This window comes from Pseudophryne corroboree, chromosome 6 (genome assembly GCF_028390025.1).
Source record: "Pseudophryne corroboree isolate aPseCor3 chromosome 6, aPseCor3.hap2, whole genome shotgun sequence".
NCBI classification, from domain to species: Eukaryota; Metazoa; Chordata; class Amphibia; order Anura; family Myobatrachidae; genus Pseudophryne; species Pseudophryne corroboree.
Window position 1 is genome coordinate 457,549,678 of NC_086449.1, and position 19,733 is coordinate 457,569,410.

At 48.9% G+C, this 19,733-nt stretch overlaps 1 protein-coding gene across 1 annotated transcript in view; it reads right to left on the reverse strand.

The window, feature by feature from the left end:
- Positions 1–19,733, reverse strand: part of MAPK12 (mitogen-activated protein kinase 12) — a 249,362-nt gene that overhangs the window by 40,721 nt on the left and 188,908 nt on the right. The window contains exon 8 of the mRNA XM_063927154.1: positions 9,589–9,660. Coding sequence (XP_063783224.1) covers positions 9,589–9,660 — 72 coding nt within the window. The remainder of the gene's footprint in view (positions 1–9,588; positions 9,661–19,733) is intronic.

Below are 19,733 nucleotides of genomic sequence, written 5' to 3' on the forward strand. Positions count from 1 at the left end.
ATTCTCTTGCACTGGCTAATGTCGGTGTTCAACAATGCAGTACTAATAGGTTTTAATTACCTACCGGTAAATTATTTTCTCGTAGTCCGCAGAGGATACTGGGAATCCATTTAGTACCATGGGGTATAGACGGGTCCACTAGGAGCCTTGGGCACTTTAAAAATTTGGTTGTGTGCGCTGGCTCCTCCCTCTATGCCCCTCCTACCAGACTCAATCTAGGCAACTGTGCCCGAGGAGACGGACATACTTTAGAGAAGGATAGATAAGGAAAAAAGGTGAGATTACGAACCAGCACACAGAACAAGAGGTAAGCCATGCTAACCAAACCTGAAACATGCACAGCAACAGCTGAACCAATAACATCACTTAACCAAATAACAGTGGAGGAAGAAACGAAGCACTGGCCAGGCGCCAAGTATCCTCTACGGACTACGAGAAAAGGATTTACCGGTAGGTAATTAAAATCCTATTTTCTCTTACATCCTAGAGGATACTGGGAATCCATTTAGTACCATGGGGAAGTATCAAAGCTCCCAAACCGGGTGGGAAAGTGCTGAGGTTTCTGCAGAACTGAATAACCAAATTGATGGTCCTCAGAGGCCAAAGTATCAAACTTTTAAAACCTTGCAAATGTGTTCGAACCTGACCAAGTAGCTACTCGGCAGAGCTGCAAGGCCGAGACACCCCGGGCAGCCGCCCAAGAAGAACCCACCGACCTAGTAGAGTGGGCTTTTACAGAATTTGGAACCGGCAATCCTGCCGTGGAATAAGCCTAATGGATAGTGGGCCTGATCCAGCGAGCGAGAGACTGCTTAGAAGCAAGAAACCCAATTTTATTGGGATCATAGAGAATGAACAGCGAGTCGGATTTTCTGTGACGAGCTGTTCTCTTTACATACATCTTCAAAGCCCTCACAACATCCAAAGACTTTGAAGTAGCAGAGGTGTCCGTCACAGCTGGAACCACAATAGGTTGGTTGATGTGAAAAGCGGACACCAGCTTAGGAAGAAATTGCTGACGAGTTTTGAGTTCAGCTCTGTCCTCATGGAAAATTAAATAGGGACTTTTGTGAGACAACGCCCCTAGCTCCGACACACGTCTTGCTGAGGCCAAGGCCAACAGTGTGACGGTCTTCCACGTAAGGTACTTTATGTCAACCTCCTGTAACAGTTCAACCCAGTCCGACTGGAGGAACTGCAGCACCACATTGAGATCCCAAGGTGCCGTGGGAGGAACAAAGGATGTGCAGAACACCCTTCAAGAACGTCTGGACCTCAGGGAGAGAAGCCAACTGTTTCTGAAAGAAAATAGACAGAGCCGAAATCTGGACTTTAATAGAGCCTAGGATTAGGTCCACATCCACTCCCAACTGCAGAAAAAACAGGAAACATCCCAGATGAAATTCCACCGCGGAATATTGTCTACTCTCACACCAAGAGACATATTTTTTCCATATACGGTGGTAATGTTTAGACGTTACCCCCTTCCTGGCTTAGATCATAGTCGGGATGACCTTGTCAGGAATCCCTCTCCTGGCTAGAATCAGCCGTTCAACTTCCATGCCATTAAACGTAGCCGTGGTAAGTCTTTATAGACGTACAGGCCCTGTTGCAGAAGATCCTCACGAAGAGGTAGAGGCCACGGATCTTCTAACAGCATCTCGAGAAGATCCGCGTACCAGGCCCTTCGAGGCCAGTCCGGAGCAATGAGGATTGCTTGAACCTTTTCCCTTTTTATTCTTTTAGAATTTTTGGGATCAGAGGAAGTGGAGGAAACACGTACACCAGCTGGTAGACCCACGGAGTTGTCAGAGCGTCTACTGCCACCGCTTGTGGGTCTCTCGACCTGGAACAATACCGCTTAAGCTTCTTGTTGAGTCGAGAGGCCATCATGTCGATTTGTGGACATCTCCACCGACGTGTCAACCACCCGAACACCTCCGGGTGGAGGCCCCACTCCCCCGGGTGCAGATCGTGTCTGCTGAGGAAATCTGCTTCCCAGTTGTCTGCTCCCGGAATGAAGACCGCCGACAACGCCACGGCTTGTTTTTCTGCCCAGAGGAGGATTCTTGACACCTCTGACATCGCTGCTCTGTTTTTTGTTCCACCCTGACGGTTTATGTACGTTACCGCCGTTACATTGTCCTACTGGACGTGAATGGCCTGATCCCGAAATAGAGATGAGGCCTGCATAAGGGCGTTGTAGATTGCCCTGAGTTCCAAGATGTTTATTGGAAGGACGACTTCCCGACTTGACCATCTTCCTTGAAACTACACCCCCTGGGTGACTGCTCCCCAACCGCTGAGGCTTGCGTCCGTGGTTAGTAGAATCCAATTCTAACTCCCGAACCACCGACCCTCGATGAGGTGAGAAGTCTGTAGCCACCACAGAAGGGAGATTCTGGCTTTTGACGACAGACAGATCCTCTGGTGCATTTGAAGATGCGATCCGGACCATTTGTCCAAGAGATCCAGCTGGAAGGGCCTTGCATGAAACCATCCATACTGAAGCACCTCGTAAGAGGCCACCATTTTCCCCAGAAGGCTAATGCACAGGTGCACCGAGATCCAGGTCGGCTTCAGGACAGCCCGAACCATCGACTGGATTTCCATAGCCTTCTCCAAGGGAAGGAACACTCTCTGAGACTATGTGTCTAATATCATTCCCAGGAAGGAGAGCCTCTGCGTCGGTTCCAGGTGAGATTTTGTTAAGTTCAGAATCCACCCGTGACCCAGGAGTAGTTTGGTTGAGAGGCCAATGCTGTCCAACAACCGCTCCCTGGACGGTGCCTTAATCAGAAGATAGTCCAGGTACGGAATTATGTTCACTCGCTGTTTGCGGAGTATAAACATCATCTCTGCCATCACCTTAGTGAACACTCTCGGTGCCGTGAAGAGACCAAATGGCAGGGCCTGGAACTGGTAGTGGCAATCCTGCACTGCACACCGTAGATAAGCCTGATGAGGTGGCCAGATCGGAATATGAAGGTACGCATCCTTGATATCCAGAGACGCTAGGAATTCCCCCTCCTCCAGACCTGAGATCACCGCTCTCAGAGACTCCATCTTGAATTTGAACACTCTTAAGTACGGGTTCAACGACTTGAGTTTCAAAATCGGTCTTATCGAACTGTCTGGCTTCGGTACTACAAACAAGTTGGAATAATCCCTTGTTTTGCAGATGAGGTGGAACTGGAACAATGACCTGAGTCTGTACCAGTTTTTGAATGGCGTCCTGTAAGGTTCCACTTGCTTTCTGTGAAACTTATAAGCCTGATTTGAAGAATTTGTGAGGTGGGAGCTCCTGAAACTCCAGTCTGTAGTTCTGGGAAATAAGATCTATGACCCAGGGATCCTGGCATGATGTTGTCAAGATGTGACTGAAAATTTTTAGTACGACTCCCACCTGCCAGTCCTCCAGACCTCGCGGCCCACCGTCATGCTGAAGGCTTTGAGGAAGCAGAGCTGGAGCTTTACTCCTGTGAACCGGCAGTTGCTGGTTTTCTTGATTTACCTCTAGCGCCTCTGGTGGCTGTAGAAGAACCTCTGGTTTTGCCCTTAAACTTAGCAGTCAGAAAGGACTGTAGATTAGGTCCTGAGTAGGCTTTCCTGGCAGGGGGAGCTGCGGAAGGAAGATACGTAAACTTACCTGCAGTAGCTTTGGAGATCCATGTCTAGTTCATCTTCAAATAAGGCATCTCCTGTGACGGGTAGGCCTTCCACGCCTTTCCTGGATTCTGCGTCAGCAGTCCACTGGCGTAGTCATAAGCCTCTGCGTGCTGACACTGCCATAGCAGTGGTGCGTGCATTAAGCAAACCTATTGCAAATTTTATGGTAGAAGCCATAAAAGAAGAGTCCTGTATATGTTGCAGGAGTAAAATAATGTCCCACTGAGGCAAGGTACCTAACCCCTCAATTAGGTTACCCGACCATTTGGCAATGGCCTTAGTAATCCACCCACATGCTATAGTGGGTCTCTGGGCCACCCCAGCAGCTGTATACAAAGATTTGAGAGTATTCTTAATTCTACTATCAGCCGTGTCTTTCAGGGAAGCTGCACCCGGGACAGGCAGTACAATTTTTTGTGATAACCTGGATACTGATGCATCCACTATCGGTGGATTTTCCCATTTTTTCCTATCCATAGGAGGAAAAGGAAAAGATAACCTTTTAGGGATTTGAAATTTCCTATCAGGATTAACCCACGGTTCTTCAAACAGGATATTGGAATTCCTTTGACACAAGAAAAGTGGCTGAGAATTTATTTTCTATATTAAAATAAGATTCTTCAGTCTCCTCTGTTACCTTATCAGGGATATGCAGAACGTCTCTGATAGCTTCTATGAGAGCCTATATTCCTGTGACAGAGTAGCCTCCCCCATCTTTGAGTCCACCTCACCCGTCATCATCAGAGACAGACTGCAGGATATGGGCCAAAGGACGTTTTTGCGGACAAATGGCAGGGGACTGAGACGCTGGTTTGGGTACTGAATCTTCGATTGTCTTAAGTATTGCGTCTCTTTTTCATTGTGGGACAATTTAGAAGAGATATTGGAAATCATTCCCCTAATGGAATCCAGCCAAGCTGGCACTGCTCCTCTAGCCTGGGAAGGTAAACTGCAGTGAACCCCCTGGAGAAGAGGAACACTGTTTTACATGAAACACACTCTTTGTCTGACATACTAGGACAGTGACAGCACACACACACACACACACACACACACACACACACACACACACACACACACACACACACACGAAAAGGTTAAATGCACAATTAACCCACAAAGAGCCCTTCAAGAGGGACACACAGGAGCCAGCACCCTTACTGCTAATGCCAAGCTTAGCTGGGTCACAGACCAAGTACCCAGATTGGGGACATTACACTAATAATCGCTCCACCCCTGCTATGGCCCCCTGGTACCGCTGAGGTACTCTGGAGTCTCTCCGGAGGAGCTGCGCGTCCCTGTCAGTCAGCGTCTGTGTCCACTGCAGAGGGAAAATGGCGCTGGCGAGTTGCTGGATCTGCTCATAGTGAAGCACCACCCCTTCAAAGGCACGCGGTCTTCCCATTTTTTTTACACTGGCTGAGGTAATTTTTAGTGCTTAAAATGGAGTCAGTCACCTTTTAAGTCTGTAATGCCAGTCTGGGTACAGTGTACACCCGTAGTGCACTTAAGGCGTGTACGCATGGTGAGATTTATCTGTCCAATCTGTCTGGTGAGAACAAAAATCTGGCAATGGATGAGAGCAAATGACAATCAACCATTTTCTCCCAAAGACTGGAAAATTGATTAAAACTATTGATTTAACACATTTTTTCAAACAAACTGATTTAACCTATTTGTTTGAACAACCATTGTCTATTTTCCAGTGGTTGGGAGCAAATGGTCTATTGTCATTTGCTCTCATCCATTACCAGATTTTTGTTCTCACCAGACAGATTGGACAGATAAATCTCACCATAGACTCCGTTTGCTCCCTCTGAAGTGGTGCATCTGCACTGTGTACTGAGTTAGGAAGCCGCGCGTCTCTGTACCCTCATGCCGCCATAATGGCTGGTGACTTGCTAACCGGGATGCCAGCTTAGGACTCACCACTCTTCTGGCTCTGTTAGGGGTGGTGGCATGCTGCGGGAATGTACGCTTGTCGTGGTGGGTTGTGCGAACAGTTCCCTCAGGAGCTAGTGTCCTACCAGCTGGGAACGGGACCATTAACCCCTCAAGAGGTTCGGCCGCCCCCCTTCAAGTCCCACGAAGCCGGCAGCCTGGTGCCATCCAGTCCTGCCTGAAAATAACAAACAGATAAAATAAATGCAGAAAACTTTTCAGGAGCTTCCATGCGACGTGACCGGCTCCTCCGGGCACATTTTCTAAATGGAGTCTGGTAGGAGGGGCACAGAGGGAGGAGCCAGCGCACACAATCAAATTCTTAAAGTGCCCAAGGCTCCTAGTGGACCTGTCTATACCCCATGATACTAAATGGATTCCCAGTATCCTCTAGCACAGGGGTGGGGAACCTTTTTTCTACCAAGGGCCATTTGGATATTTATAAAATCCTTTCCGGGGGCCATAAAAAAATTATCAACTTAAAAATTACCCTGCCCCCCAGTAGTTATGACCCTTAGAGGTACTGAGTGCAAAATGGGTGTGGCCAATTAAAATGGGATGTGATACACAATAGTGCAGTGCCAGATACACAAATGCCCCCACAATGCCAGATGTATACATAGCCCCCAGAGTGCCAGATACACAAATGCCCCCAGAGTGCCAGATACACAAATGCCCGCAGAGTGCCAGATGTACAAATGCCCGCAGAGTGCCAGATGTACAAATGCCCCCACAGTGCCAGATGTACAAATGCCCCCACAGTGCCAGATGTACAAATGCCCCCACAGTGCCAGATGTACAAATGCCCCCACAGTGCCAGATATACATTGCCCCCACAGTGCCAGATGTACAAATGCCCCCACAGTGCCAGATATACATTGCCCTCACAGTGCCAGATATACATTGCCCCCACAGTGCCAGATGTACAAATGCCCCCACAGTGCCAGATGTACAAATGCCCCCACAGTGCCAGATGTACAAATGCCCCCACAGTGCCAGATGTACAAATGCCCCCACAGTGCCAGATGTACAAATGCCCCCACAGTGCCAGATATACAAATGCCCCCACAGTGCCAGATACACAAATGCCCCCACAGTGCCAGATGTATACATAGCCCCCACAGTGCCAGATACACAAATTCCCCCAGAGTGCATCCTTTATGTCGAGTGACACCATAAAATCCACCCCTTTCAGACTGGAGATCACAGCCCGGAGCGATTCCATCTCGAATTTAAACTTTTTCAAGTACAGGTTTAGGGATTTTAGATTTAAAATGGGTCTGACCGAACCATCCGGCTTCGGGACCACGAACAGGGTTGAATAGTACCCTTTCCCCTGTTGGACTAGGTGAACCCTGACAATCACTTGCTGTTGACACAGCTTTTGAATTGTAGCTAACACTACTTCCCTCTCTGGGGGAGAAGCTGGCAAGGCCAACTTGAAAAATCGGCGAGGGGGCACCTCTTCGAATTCCAGTTTGTAGCCTTGGGATACAATATCCATCGCCCAAGGATCCACGTCTGACAGAACCCAGACCTGGCTGAAGAGTCGAAGACGTGCCCCCACCGGTGTGGACTCACTCAGTGGAGCCCCAGCGTCATGCGGTGGATTCAGTAGAAGCCGGGGAGGACTTCTGCTCCTGGGAACTAGCCGAAGCAGGTATTCTCTTCTCTCTACCCTTACCTCTGGCGAGGAAGGATGAGCCCCGACCTCTTCTGGACTTATGCGACCGAAAGGACTGCATCTGATATTGTGGAGTTTTGTTTTGCTGTGGGGGAACAAAAGGCAAAAAAGTAGATTTACCCGCGGTAGCTGTGGCAACCAGGTCCGCGAGACCTTCCCCAAATAAAACTTCACCTTTGTATGGTAAAACCTCCATATGCTTCTTTGAGTCGGCAACACCCGTCCATTGGCGGGTCCACAGGGCTCGCCTAGCAGAAATCGCCATGGCGTTGGCTCTCGAACCAAGCAGCCCAACGTCTCTCATATATAAGACTGCGTCATTAATGTGACCTAAGGTCAATAAAATGGTATCCCTGCCTAGGGTATCAAGGTCAGCTGACAAGGTATCTGTCCAAGCTGCAACTGCGCTACATACCCATGCCGATGCTATTGCCGGTTTGAGTAAAGCACCCGTATGCGTATAAATAGATTTTAAAGTAGTTTCCTGTCTGCGATCAGCAGGATCCTTGAGGGCTGCCGTGTCTGGAGACGGTAGCGCCACCTTCTTGGACAGGCGCGTTAAAGCCTTGTCCACCCTGGGTGAGGATTCCCAGCGTACCCTGTCCTGTGCAGGGAAAGGATACGCCATAAGAATCCTCTTGGGAATCTGCAGCTTTTTGTCTGGAGTTTCCCAAGCTTTTTCAAATAACTCGTTCAGCTCATGAGATGGGGGAAAGGTTACCTCAGGTTTCTTTTCCTTACACATGCATACCCTCGTGTCAGGGACAGAGGGGTCATCTGTGATATGCAAAACATCTTTTATTGCAATAATCATATAATGAATACTTTTGGCCACCCTTGGGTGTAACCTCGCATCATCGTAGTCGACACTGGAGTCAGAATACGTGTCGGTATCAGTGTCTACTATTTGGGATAGGGGACGTTTTTGAGACACAGAAGGGCCATGTGACACAGTCGAAGCCATGGATTGACTCCCTGCTTTTTCCCTGGACTCTGCTTGGTCCATTCTCTTATGTAATAAGGTCACATTTGCATTTAAAACATTCCACATGTCCAACCAATCATGAGTCGGCGTTGCAGACGGAGACACAACAATCATCTGCTCCACCTCCTCCTTAGATGAGCCTTCCGCTTCAGACATGCCGACACACTCGTACCGACACCTACCCACACACAGGGATATAGTTATAAGGAGACCGTTCCCCAATAAGGCCCTTTGGAGAGACAGAGAGAGAGTATGCCAGCACACACCCAGCGCCAACTGACACTGGAAACAATTTCCCAGATAATATAGCTCTTTTATATATAATTACTGTGTAATACACTCACTGTGCCATACAAGTGCCCCCCCCCCTCTTTTCAGCCCTGTGTCACCGTGTTCAGCAGGGTAGAGACCGGGGAGCCAGCTTCTCTGCAGTGCTCTGTGGAGAAAATGGCGCTGGTTAGTGCTGAGGGACCAAGCTCCGCCCCCTCCAGCGGCAGGCTTCGGTCCCGCTCAAATGTATAAAACTGGCAGGGGATTTTTATAATTACTGTCTCCGCAGCCTATATACATATAAATGCCAGACTTAGAGGTTTATATTGCTGCCCAGGGCACCCCCCCCCTGCGCCCTGCAGTGCCTTTGCATGTGTGTTGTGTGTGGGAGCAATGGCGCGCAGCGTTACCGCTGCGCGCTTACCTCAGGGAAGATCTGAAGTCTTCTGCCGCCTAAGAAGTCTTCTTTTCTTCTTATACTCACCCGGATTCTATCTTCCGGCTCTGTGAGGAGGACGGCGCGGCTCTGGGACGAACAGCGAGGGGAGACCTGCGTTCCGACTCCCTCTGGAGCTAATGGTGTCCAGTAGCCTAAGAAGCAGAGCCTATCACTTAAGTAGGTCTGCTTCTCTCTCCTCAGTCCCACGATGCAGGGAGCCTGTTGCCAGCAGTGCTCCCTGAAAATAAAAAACCTAACAAAATTCTTTTTCAGAGAAACTCAGGAGAGCTCCCCTGTAATGCACCCAATCTCCTCTGGGCACAGGATCTAACTGAGGTCTGGAGGAGGGGCATAGAGGGAGGAGCCAGTGCACACCCATTCTAAAGTTCTTTATAGTGCCCATGTCTCCTGTGGAGCCCATCTATACCCCATGGTCCTTACGGAGTCCCCAGCATCCTCTAGGACGTAAGAGAAATAACTATATCTAAGAGGATGGAGTATATTGCCTTTCAACGTTAGGAGGCTGATTAACATACAGTATTACCTGTTACTGAGCAAAACACTTTGCCCTGTGCATGAGAGAGAAAGAAAAAAGGATACGGTCATTTCCCTTGAAAAGTGGGCGCCCAGTGTACATTTCAGCCATTATACAGCCAACAGACCAGATGTCCACTTAAAAGAGAGAAAATGGTTAGGTCAGCCCATGTCAGAAAAAAGGTATTAGAAAATAATACAAAATAAATATGCTTATATAGTTTATGCAAGGCAAAACAGAATAACTTGGCTTGAAGAAGAACATCTAGAATCATATGGGTCCCATTATCAAAAGAGCAAAGTTATTGCAGCAGCAAAGATGGAGGGGCTAATACAAAATGGGAAGAAATTAGTAGGGAAAATAACACATTTCTGTACACAGACACATCTGCATCAGCCTTCGTACTAACGGCGTATGCACCTGATTTATGAAAACTTATCAGCATACATTTGCACCTGCCCAATAGCACTCTATCATATCAGTCAGCGGGATCTTCATGAACAGAGTTTGGGTAAAGACAGAATTAATGTACTCGGCCTATGTTAGATGCTAGTTACCTTCCCCATTCCGCCTGTAACGGATCAGTTTGACGTAGATAGGATTTTGGTACTTACTGATAAATCCTTTTCTACTAGACCGTAGAGGATGCTGGGGACTCCAAAAGGACCATGGGGTATAGACGGGATCCGCAGGAGCTTGGGCACACTGAAAAGACTTAAACTGGGTGTGAACTGGCTCCTCCCTCTATGCCCCTCCTCCAGATCTCAGTTATAGGAACGGTGCCCAGGAGAGATGGACATTTCGAGGAAAGGATTTTTGTGTAAACTAAGGGCTACAAACATACCAGCCCACACCACAAACATACCGTATCACCGGAGTAATAGTAAACCAGATAACCGTATGAAATAACAACAGCAAGAAGCTGAAAACCAGAAATACACTACCCGTGTATAAACCAAGTTAACCACCACGAAAACATTGCCAGTAACAGTCCGCACTGGGATGGGCGCCCAGCATCCTCTACGGACTAGGAGAAAAGGATTTATCGGTAAGTACCAAAATCCTATTTTCTCTTACGTCCTAGAGGATGCTGGGGACTCCAAAAGGACCATGGGGTCTATACCAAAGCTCCAAACCGGGCGGGAGAGTGCGGACGACTCTGCAGCACCGACTGAGCAAACGTAAGGTCCTCATCAGCCAGGGTATCAAACTTATAGAACTTGGCAAAAGTGTTTGCCCCTGACCAGGTGGCTGCACGGCAAAGCTGTAAAGCCGATACGCCTCGGGCAGCCGCCCAAGACGAGCCCACTTTTCTTTTCTGGTAGAATGGGCTTTTACTGACTTCGGCACGGGTAGCCCGGCCGAAGAATGAGCCTGCTGGATCGTACTACAAATCCAGCGTGCAATAGTCTGTTCTGAAGCAGGATGACCAATCTTGTTAGAAGCATACAGGACAAACAGCGCCTCAGTTTTCCTGGCAACAGCCGTTCTGGCGACGTAGATCTTCAAAGCTCTCACCACATCCAGAGACTTTTGAACCGCCCCAGCATCCGTAGCCACCGGCACCACAATAGGTTGGTTAATGTGAAATGAAGACACCACCTTCGGCAAAAATTGTTGACGAGTCCGCAATTCTGCCCTATCAGGATGAAAAAATCAAATACGGGCTCTTATGAGATAAAGCCGCCAACTCTGACACTCGCCTGGCAGACGCCAGCGCCAACAGCATCACTACCTTCCAAGTGAGAAACTTCAACTCAACCTTACGCAAAGGCTCAAACCAGGAAGACATGAGAAACTGTAAGACCATGTCAAGATCCCATGGAGCCACAGGAGGCACAAACGGAGGATTGATATGCATTACTCCTTTCACAAAAGTCTGAACCTCTGGGAGGACAGCTAATTCCTTTTGAAAGAAAATAGACAAAGCCGAGATCTGCACCTTGATGGAGCCTAATTTTAGGCCCGCATCTACACCTGCCTGCAAAAAATGGAGAAAACGACCCAAGTGAAACTCTTCCGCAGGAGCCATTTTGGTCTCACACCAGGAAACATACTTTCTCCAAATACGGTGATAATGTTTCGCCGTAACCTCCTTCCTAGCCTTAATGAGAGTGGGAATGACCTCCCCGGGAATACCCTTACGAGCTAAGATCTGGCGCTCAACTTCCATGCCGTCAAATGCAGCTGCGGTAAGTCTGGAAACACGCATGGACCCTGCAACAACAGGTCCTCTCTTAGAGGAAGCGGCCAAGGATCTTCCACCAGTAACTCCTGAAGATCCGGGGACCAGGCCCTTCTTGGCCAATCTGGAACGACGAGAATCGCCTGAACCCTTGCTCGTCGAATGATCCCCAGTACCTTTGGAATGAGAGGAAGTGGAGGGAACACATACACCGACCTGAACACCCACGGAGACACCAGGGCGTCCACTGCACTTGCTTGTGGGTCTCTGGACCTGGAACAATACCTCGGAAGCTTCTTGTTAAGATGAGACGCCATCATGTCGATTAACGGAATTCCCCAACGGTTTGTCACCTCTGCAAATACCTCTTGGTGAAGAGCCCACTCTCCCGGATGGAGATCGTGTCTGATGAGGAAATCTGCTTCCCAGTTGTCCACTCCCGGTAGGAAGACTGCTGATAGAGCGCTCACGTGTTGTTCCGCCCAGCGAAGGATTCTTGTGGCCTCCGCCATTGCCGCTCTTCTCCTTGTTCCGCCTTGACGGTTTATATGTGCCACCGCTGTGATGTTGTCTGACTGCACCAGGAAAGGTCGACCCTGAAGAAGGCTTCTTGCTTGTTGCAGGCCGTTGTAAATGGCTCTTAACTCAAGAACATTTATGTGGAGACAAGCTTCCTGGAGCGACCATTTCCCCTGGAAGTTTCTTCCTTGGGTGACTGCGCCCCAGCCCCGGAGACTTGCATCTATTGTCAGAAGCACCCAGTCCAGGATACCGAACCGGCGACCTTCCAGGAGGTGAGAACTTTGCATCCACCACAGAAGAGAAATTCTGGCTCTGGGAGATAGACTTATCTTCCGGTGCATGTGCAGGTGAGACCCGGACCATTTGCTCAGCAAATCCCACTGAAACACCCGGGCATGAAACCTGCCAAACGGAATGGCTTCGTACGCCGCAACCATTTTCCCCAGAACCCGAGTACATTGATGGATGGACACAGTCTTCGGCCGCAGAAGTTCCCTGACCATCGACTGCAGTTCTAGAGCTTTTTCTTCTGGAAGAAATACTTTTCGTAACTCCGTGTCCAGAATCATGCCCAGAAACGACAGCCGAGTGTCCGGAATCAACTGAGATTTCGGCAAATTTAGCACCCAACCGTGCTGCCGGAGCACCAACAGTACCAAACTCACACTCCTCAGCAAACGTTCCTTGGACCTCGCTTTTATCAGGAGATCGTCCAAGTACGGGATAATTGTAACCCCTTGCCTGCGAAGGAGGACCATCATCTCCGCCATGACCTTGGTGAAAATCCTCGGGGCCGTGAAAGCCCAAACGGCAACGTCTGAAATTGGTAATGAGAATCCTGTATCACAAACCTTAGGAAAGCCTGATGCGGAGGATAAATTGGGACGTGTAAGTAGGCATCCTTTATGTCCACTGACGCCATAAAATCCCCCCCTTCTAGGCTGGCTATCACCGCTCGAAGAGATTCTATCTTGAACTTGAAAACTTTCAAGTATGGATTGAGGGATTATAGGTTCAGAATCGGTCTGACCGAACCGTCCGGTTTCGGCACCACAAAGAGGCTCGAGTAGAACCCCTCCCCCCGTTGAGACGGGGGAACGGGAACAATGACCCTCTGGAGACACAACTTTTGTATTGCTGCCAGCACGACCTCCCTGTCCGGAAGAGACACTGGCAGGGTCGACATGAAAAACCGGTGAGGGGGCGTCTCCTGAAACTCCAGCCTGTAGCCCTGAGATACAATCTCTAGAACCCAAGGATCCAAGTCCGATTGGACCCAGACCCGACTGAAGAACTGCAGACGGCCCCCCACCGAGACGGACTCCCCCAGGGAAGCCCCAGCGTCATGCGGTGGACTTGGTAGCGGCAGGGGTGGACTTCTGGTCCTGGGCGCCTGACACTGCAGGCGACTTCTTTCCCCTTCCTCTACCTTTTGAAGCGAGAAAGGACGAACCCTTTCCTCGCCTGTATTTATTTGGACGAAAGGACTGCATCTGCTGATGTTGTGGTTTTTTGTGTTGTGTGGGAACATAGGGAAGAAACGAGGACTTACCCGACGTTGCGGTAGACACCAGGTCCGCCAAGCCTTCCCCAAACAGGACATTACCTTTGAAGGGTAACGCTTCCATAGCTCTCTTGGAATCCGCGTCAGCATTCCATTGATGTATCCACAGCGCCCTTCTGGCCGAAATCGACATGGCATTGGCTCTTGACCCCAAGAGACCAACATCCCTCGCCGCATCCTTCAGGTAATCTGCAGCGTCCTTGATATAACCAAGAGTTAAAAGAACAGTATCTTTATCGAGGGTATCTATATCAGCAGCTAAATTCTCAGCCCATTTAGCAATAGCACTACTCACCCATACCGACGCCACAGCAGGTCTGAGCAATGCACCCGTATTAGCGAAAATGGACTTTAGAGATGTCTCCAGCTTGCGATCCGCCGGATCCTTGAGAGCTGCCGTGTCAGGAGACGGAATCGCCACCTTCTTAGACAAACGGGATAAAGCTTTATCAACATTAGGAGACGCCTCCCATTTTCCCCTATCAATAGATGGAAAAGGATACGCCATGTAAATCCTCTTGGGAATCTGCCACCTCTTGTCTGGCGACTCCCAAGCCTTTTCACAAAGAGCATTCATCTCATGAGAGGGGGGAAACTGCACCTCAGGTTTTTTTCTCCTTAAACAAGCAAATCCTTGTTTCCTGTACGGCAGGTTCTTCAGAAATGCGTAACACATCTTTTATAGCCACAATCATGTACTGAATACTCTTAACTAATCTAGGATGTAAAGGAGCCTCAGTGAAGTTGACATCGGATTCAGAATCCGTGTCGGTATCCGTATCTACCACTTGAGTGAACGGCCTCTTTATCGACCCCGACGGGGTCTGTACCTGTGATAAAGCATCCTCCATGGATTTTTTCCACACCTGTGTCTGTGATTCAGATTTATCTAATCTCTTCGATAAAGAAGTTACATTAGAATTAATTGTATTCAACAGTGCAAGTAAGTCAGGTGTTGGCTGCGTCGACAGAGCCAACTCCATACCAGCATCTGCCTCCCCCAAAACCTCCTCCGGTGAATAACATTCAGCCTCAGACATGTCGACACCTAGTATCGACCCACCGACACACACATACAATGCATCAGCTAGGGGACAGGCCCACAAGGAAGCCCGGACAGAGAAACACAGAGGGAGTATGCCAGCTCACACCCCAGCGCCCATATATACCACCAAGGAAAATATATGTACCAGCGCTGCCCAATATACCAAATATGCACCAGCTACTGTCCCCCCCCCCCGATAAGCTCCCCGGTACTTTGATGGAGCTCGTGGAGGTCCCGGACCAGCGTCTCCTGTCTGCACACGAGGAGAAAATGGCGCCTGTGAGCCGCGCAGCTAAGCTCCGCCCCCTCCCGGCGCGCTTCAGCCCTCCAAATTTAAACTCACTAAAATGCCGGCGGGGGTCCCGAAAACGGTGCAAATGCACCGAACAAACATCTGCCGGCCCCAGAAGACCCAGTAACATGCTGCCCAGGGCGCCCCCCCCAGCGCCCTGCACCATGTGAGTGCTGGAGGAAATGTGTGTATGGGAGCATGGAGCGCAGCGTTGCCACTGCGCTGTACCTTTACTGAAGTCTTCTGCCGTCCTGAAGTCTTCTGGTCTTCTCATACTCACCCGACTTCTGGCTTCTGTGAGGGGGGTGACGGCGTGGCTCCGGGAACGAGCAGCTAGGCGCACCAAGTGATCGAACCCTCTGGAGCTAATGGTGTCCAGTAGCCGAGAAGCAGAGCCCTTAAACTAAGAAGAAGTAGGTCCTGCTTCTCTCCCCTCAGTCCCACGATGCAAGGAGCCTGTAGCCAGCAGGTCTCCCTGAAAATAAAAAACCTAACAAAGTCTTTTCCAGAGAAACTCAGGAGAGCTCCCCTAGTGAGTGTCCAGTCAGTCCTGGGCACAAAGTCTAACTGAGGTCTGGAGGAGGGGCATAGAGGGAGAAGCCAGTTCACACCCAGTTTAAGTCTTTTCAGTGTGCCCAAGCTCCTGAGGATCCTGTCTATACCCCATGGTCCTTTTGGAGTCCCCAGCATCCTCTAGGACGTAAGAGAAAATAACAAAATTATACATAGACTTGCGATTTCACCCAGCATATGGTGCACAAACTTGCATGCATTACACTAAACACATTCTATAGGTACGTTTAATTTAGCAAGGATCCTCTTTCAATTGTAATAATTTTATCTATATAGCGCTCTCTCTCCAATAGGACTCAAGGCGCTTGATAGATAGCATGAACATAATACAGTACAGAAACAATGGAGTAAGAAAAGTTTTTCATAAAACACAAAGAGCATGGAGATACTAAAGGGACATTATGGAAATGTGAGTAAACAGGAAAGTCTTGAGTCTGTTTTTGAAGGATTCTAAAGTGGGGGCCCATCGAACTGTGCGGGGAAGTGAGTTCCATAGAGCAATAGTGAGGTTGCACAAATAATCTTTTTGGGGAAAATCTTACCCCAAATTTTCATGCAATTCTATCCGTAAATGCACCTGTACAGACATTTTCATTTACTTACAGTCTAAGTGCTGGATTCAATTAGCTGCAGTAATTACCGGGCAAGGATAAGTGCTAGTAGCCTCGGACTTTCACACCCAGAGCTATTCAATCATAAACCCTTTTCCTCATGTGTTACCCATATATTCCAGGATAAGTGCCCAGAGCTATGGGTTAACATGCTTGCCATGGATGAACAAAAACTCATTAAGTGCAGCCTGCTGACTGCAACTGAACAGCCCCTGCCACTATAAAAGCTGGTGGCTAATTAGCACAGCTAAGTGAATCCGACCCTTAAGGGGGGTACACACAGAGCGATAATCTAAGCAATCTGACTAGATTGCTTAGATTTTCAGCAAGATCGCTCCGTGTGTAGCCCTAACAGCGATAGCGATGCGCAGCCCCGCGCATCGCTATCGCTGCTGCTAGATTGGCCTGCATGCAGGCCAATCTAGCGGGTCGCTCACTTCACCCGCTGGGTGAAGTGAGCGCCCCCCCCCGTCTCCCCCCGCACGCTCAGCACAGATCGCGCTGTGCTGAGCGCCGGGAGAGATGTGTGCTGAGCGGTTCGCTCAGCACACATCTCTCCAGCATCGGGCCGTGAGTACTGGCCTTTAGTAACAAAAGTCTGGCTTTAGGACCTTGCCAATGCTTTTATTGCATGGAGACATTGGCCAGTACCCAATTACCTGTGGCCATTGTTTCGCCGTAGGATATCCTATTGTCCCCAAAAGAACGTTGCGAGACACAGCTTATCAGGGATTTTGTTTCACCTGCCTCAGACAGGCAAAACAAAATCCACGATAAGCGCAGTCTTTTTGGGGATTATAGAGTGATAACACACAGGTTTCACTGAACTTGTGTGTTTTTGCGAGATAAAAGGATTTTTTTTTTCAGGCGTCCTGCTTGAAAAAAAAATATTAGCAAAACATGAAAAGAAATGTAAATTTTTCGCACCCGATCAGTATTCGCAGGTAATTGGATGCCGGACAATTTTTGGTTCAACATTTCAGTTCAGTGCTCTGCAATGGTAACAAGACCAATGTCTTGCAATGTCACATAATTTAAGCATACACATAAGACCTGTTGAGAATATGAAGTCTATTTACTTTATAAGTAGATAAATGTAGTGTGTGTACATAACATTAGGCAATGTATTTGTGACGTGTATATTTTATTGTTAACAAGCATCAGCATGCAGCAGGGGTTTTATTTAATGTTATGGGGCACACATATACAATTCCTCTCTAAATAAATGAACAAACAAACAAATAAAGAATTATCCCCCACATTTATCAAGCCTTGTAGAGTGATAAATAGCACGGTAATAATAAGATTTTACTCACCGGTAAATCTATTTCTCGTAGTCCGTAGTGGATGCTGAGGACTCCGTAAGGACCATGGGGAATAGACGGCTCCGCAGGAGACTGGGCACATCTAAGAAAGATTTAGGACTATCTGGTGTGCACTGGCTCCTCCCCCTATGACCCTCCTCCAAGCCTCAGTTAGGAACTGTGCCCGGAAGAGCTGACACAATAAGGAAGGATTTTTGAATCCCGGGTAAGACTCATACCAGCCACACCAATCACACCATATAACACGTGATAGGAACCCCAGTTAACAGTATGATAACAAATGGAGCCTCTGAAGAGATGGCTCACAACAAAACCCGATTTTTGTAACAATAACTATGTACAGGTATTGCAGACAATCCGCACTTGGGATGGGCGCCCAGCATCCACTACGGACTACGAGAAATAGATTTACCGGTGAGTAAAATCTTATTTTCTCTGACGTCCTAGTGGATGCTGGGGACTCCGTAAGGACCATGGGGATTATACCAAAGCTCCCAAACGGGCGGGAGAGTGCGGATGACTCTGCAGCACCGAATGAGAGAATTCCAGGTCCTCCTCAGCCAGGGTATCAAATTTGTAGAATTTTGCAAACGTGTTTGCCCCCGACCAAGTAGCTGCTCGGCAAAGTTGTAAAGCCGAGACCCCTCGGGCAGCCGCCCAAGATGAGCCCACCTTCCGTGTGGAATGGGCTTTTACAGATTTAGGCTGCGGTAAGCCTACCGCAGAATGCGCCAGCTGAATAGTGCTACAAATCCAGCGCGCAATAGACTGCTTAGAAGCAGGAGCACCCAGCTTGGTGGGTGCATACAGGATAAACAGCGAGTCAGTCTTTCTGACTCCAGCCGTCCTGGAAATATAAATTTTTAGGGCCCTGACTACGTCCAGCAACTTGGAATCCTCCAAGTGCCTAGTAGCCGCAGGCACCACAATAGGTTGGTTCAAGTGAAAAGCTGAGACCACCTTTGGGAGAAACTGAGGACGAGTCCTCAATTCTGCCCTATCCATATGGAAAATCAGATAAGGGCTTTTACAAGACAAAGCCGCCAATTCTGAAACCCGCCTGGCCGACGCCAAGGCCAACAGCATGACCACTTTCCACGTGAGATATTTTAAATCCACAGTCTTAAGTGGTTCGAACCAATGTGATTTCAGGAATGCCAAAACCACATTGAGATCCCAAGGTGCCACTGGGGGCACAAAAGGAGGCTGAATATGCAGTACTCCTTTGAAAAAAAGTCTGAACTTCGGGCAGTGAAGCCAGTTCTTTTTGGAAGAAAATCGACAGAGCCGAAATCTGGACCTTTATGGACCCCAATTTGAGGCCCAACGTCACCCCTGCTTGCAGGAAGTGCAGGAATCGACCCAGTTGAAATTCCTCCGTCGGGGCCTTCATGGCCTCACACCAAGCAACATATTTCCGCCAAATGCGGTGATAATGTCTTGCGGTGACATCCTTCCTGGCTTTGATCAGGGTAGGGATGACTTCCTCCGGAATACCCTTTTCCTTCAGGATCCGGTGTTCAACCGCCATGCCGTCAAACGCAGCCGCGGTAAGTCTTGGAACAGACAGGGTCCCTGCTGCAGCAGGTCTTGTCTGAGCGGCAGAGGCCAAGGGTCCTCTGTAAGCATCTCTTGAAGTTCCGGGTACCAAGCTCTTCTTGGCCAATCCGGAACCACGAGTATGGTTTTCACTCCTCACCTTCTTATTATTCTCAGTACCTTGGGTATGAGAGGTAGAGGAGGAAACACATAAACCGACTGGTACACCCATGGTGTCACTAGAGCGTCCACCGCTATCGCCTGAGGGTCTCTTGACCGGGCGCAATATCTTTTCAACTTCTTGTTGAGGCGGGACGCCATCATGTCTATCTGTGGTTTTTCCCACCGGTTGACCAGCATTTGGAAGACTTCTGGATGAAGTCCCCATTCTCCCGGGTGGAGGTCGTGCCTGCTGAGGAAGTCTGCTTCCCAGTTGTCCACTCCCGGAATGAACACTGCCGTCAGTGCTAACACATGAGTCTCTGCCCATCTGAGAATCCTTGTGGCTTCTTCCATCGCCATCCTGCTTCTCGTGCCGCCCTGTCTGTTTACAT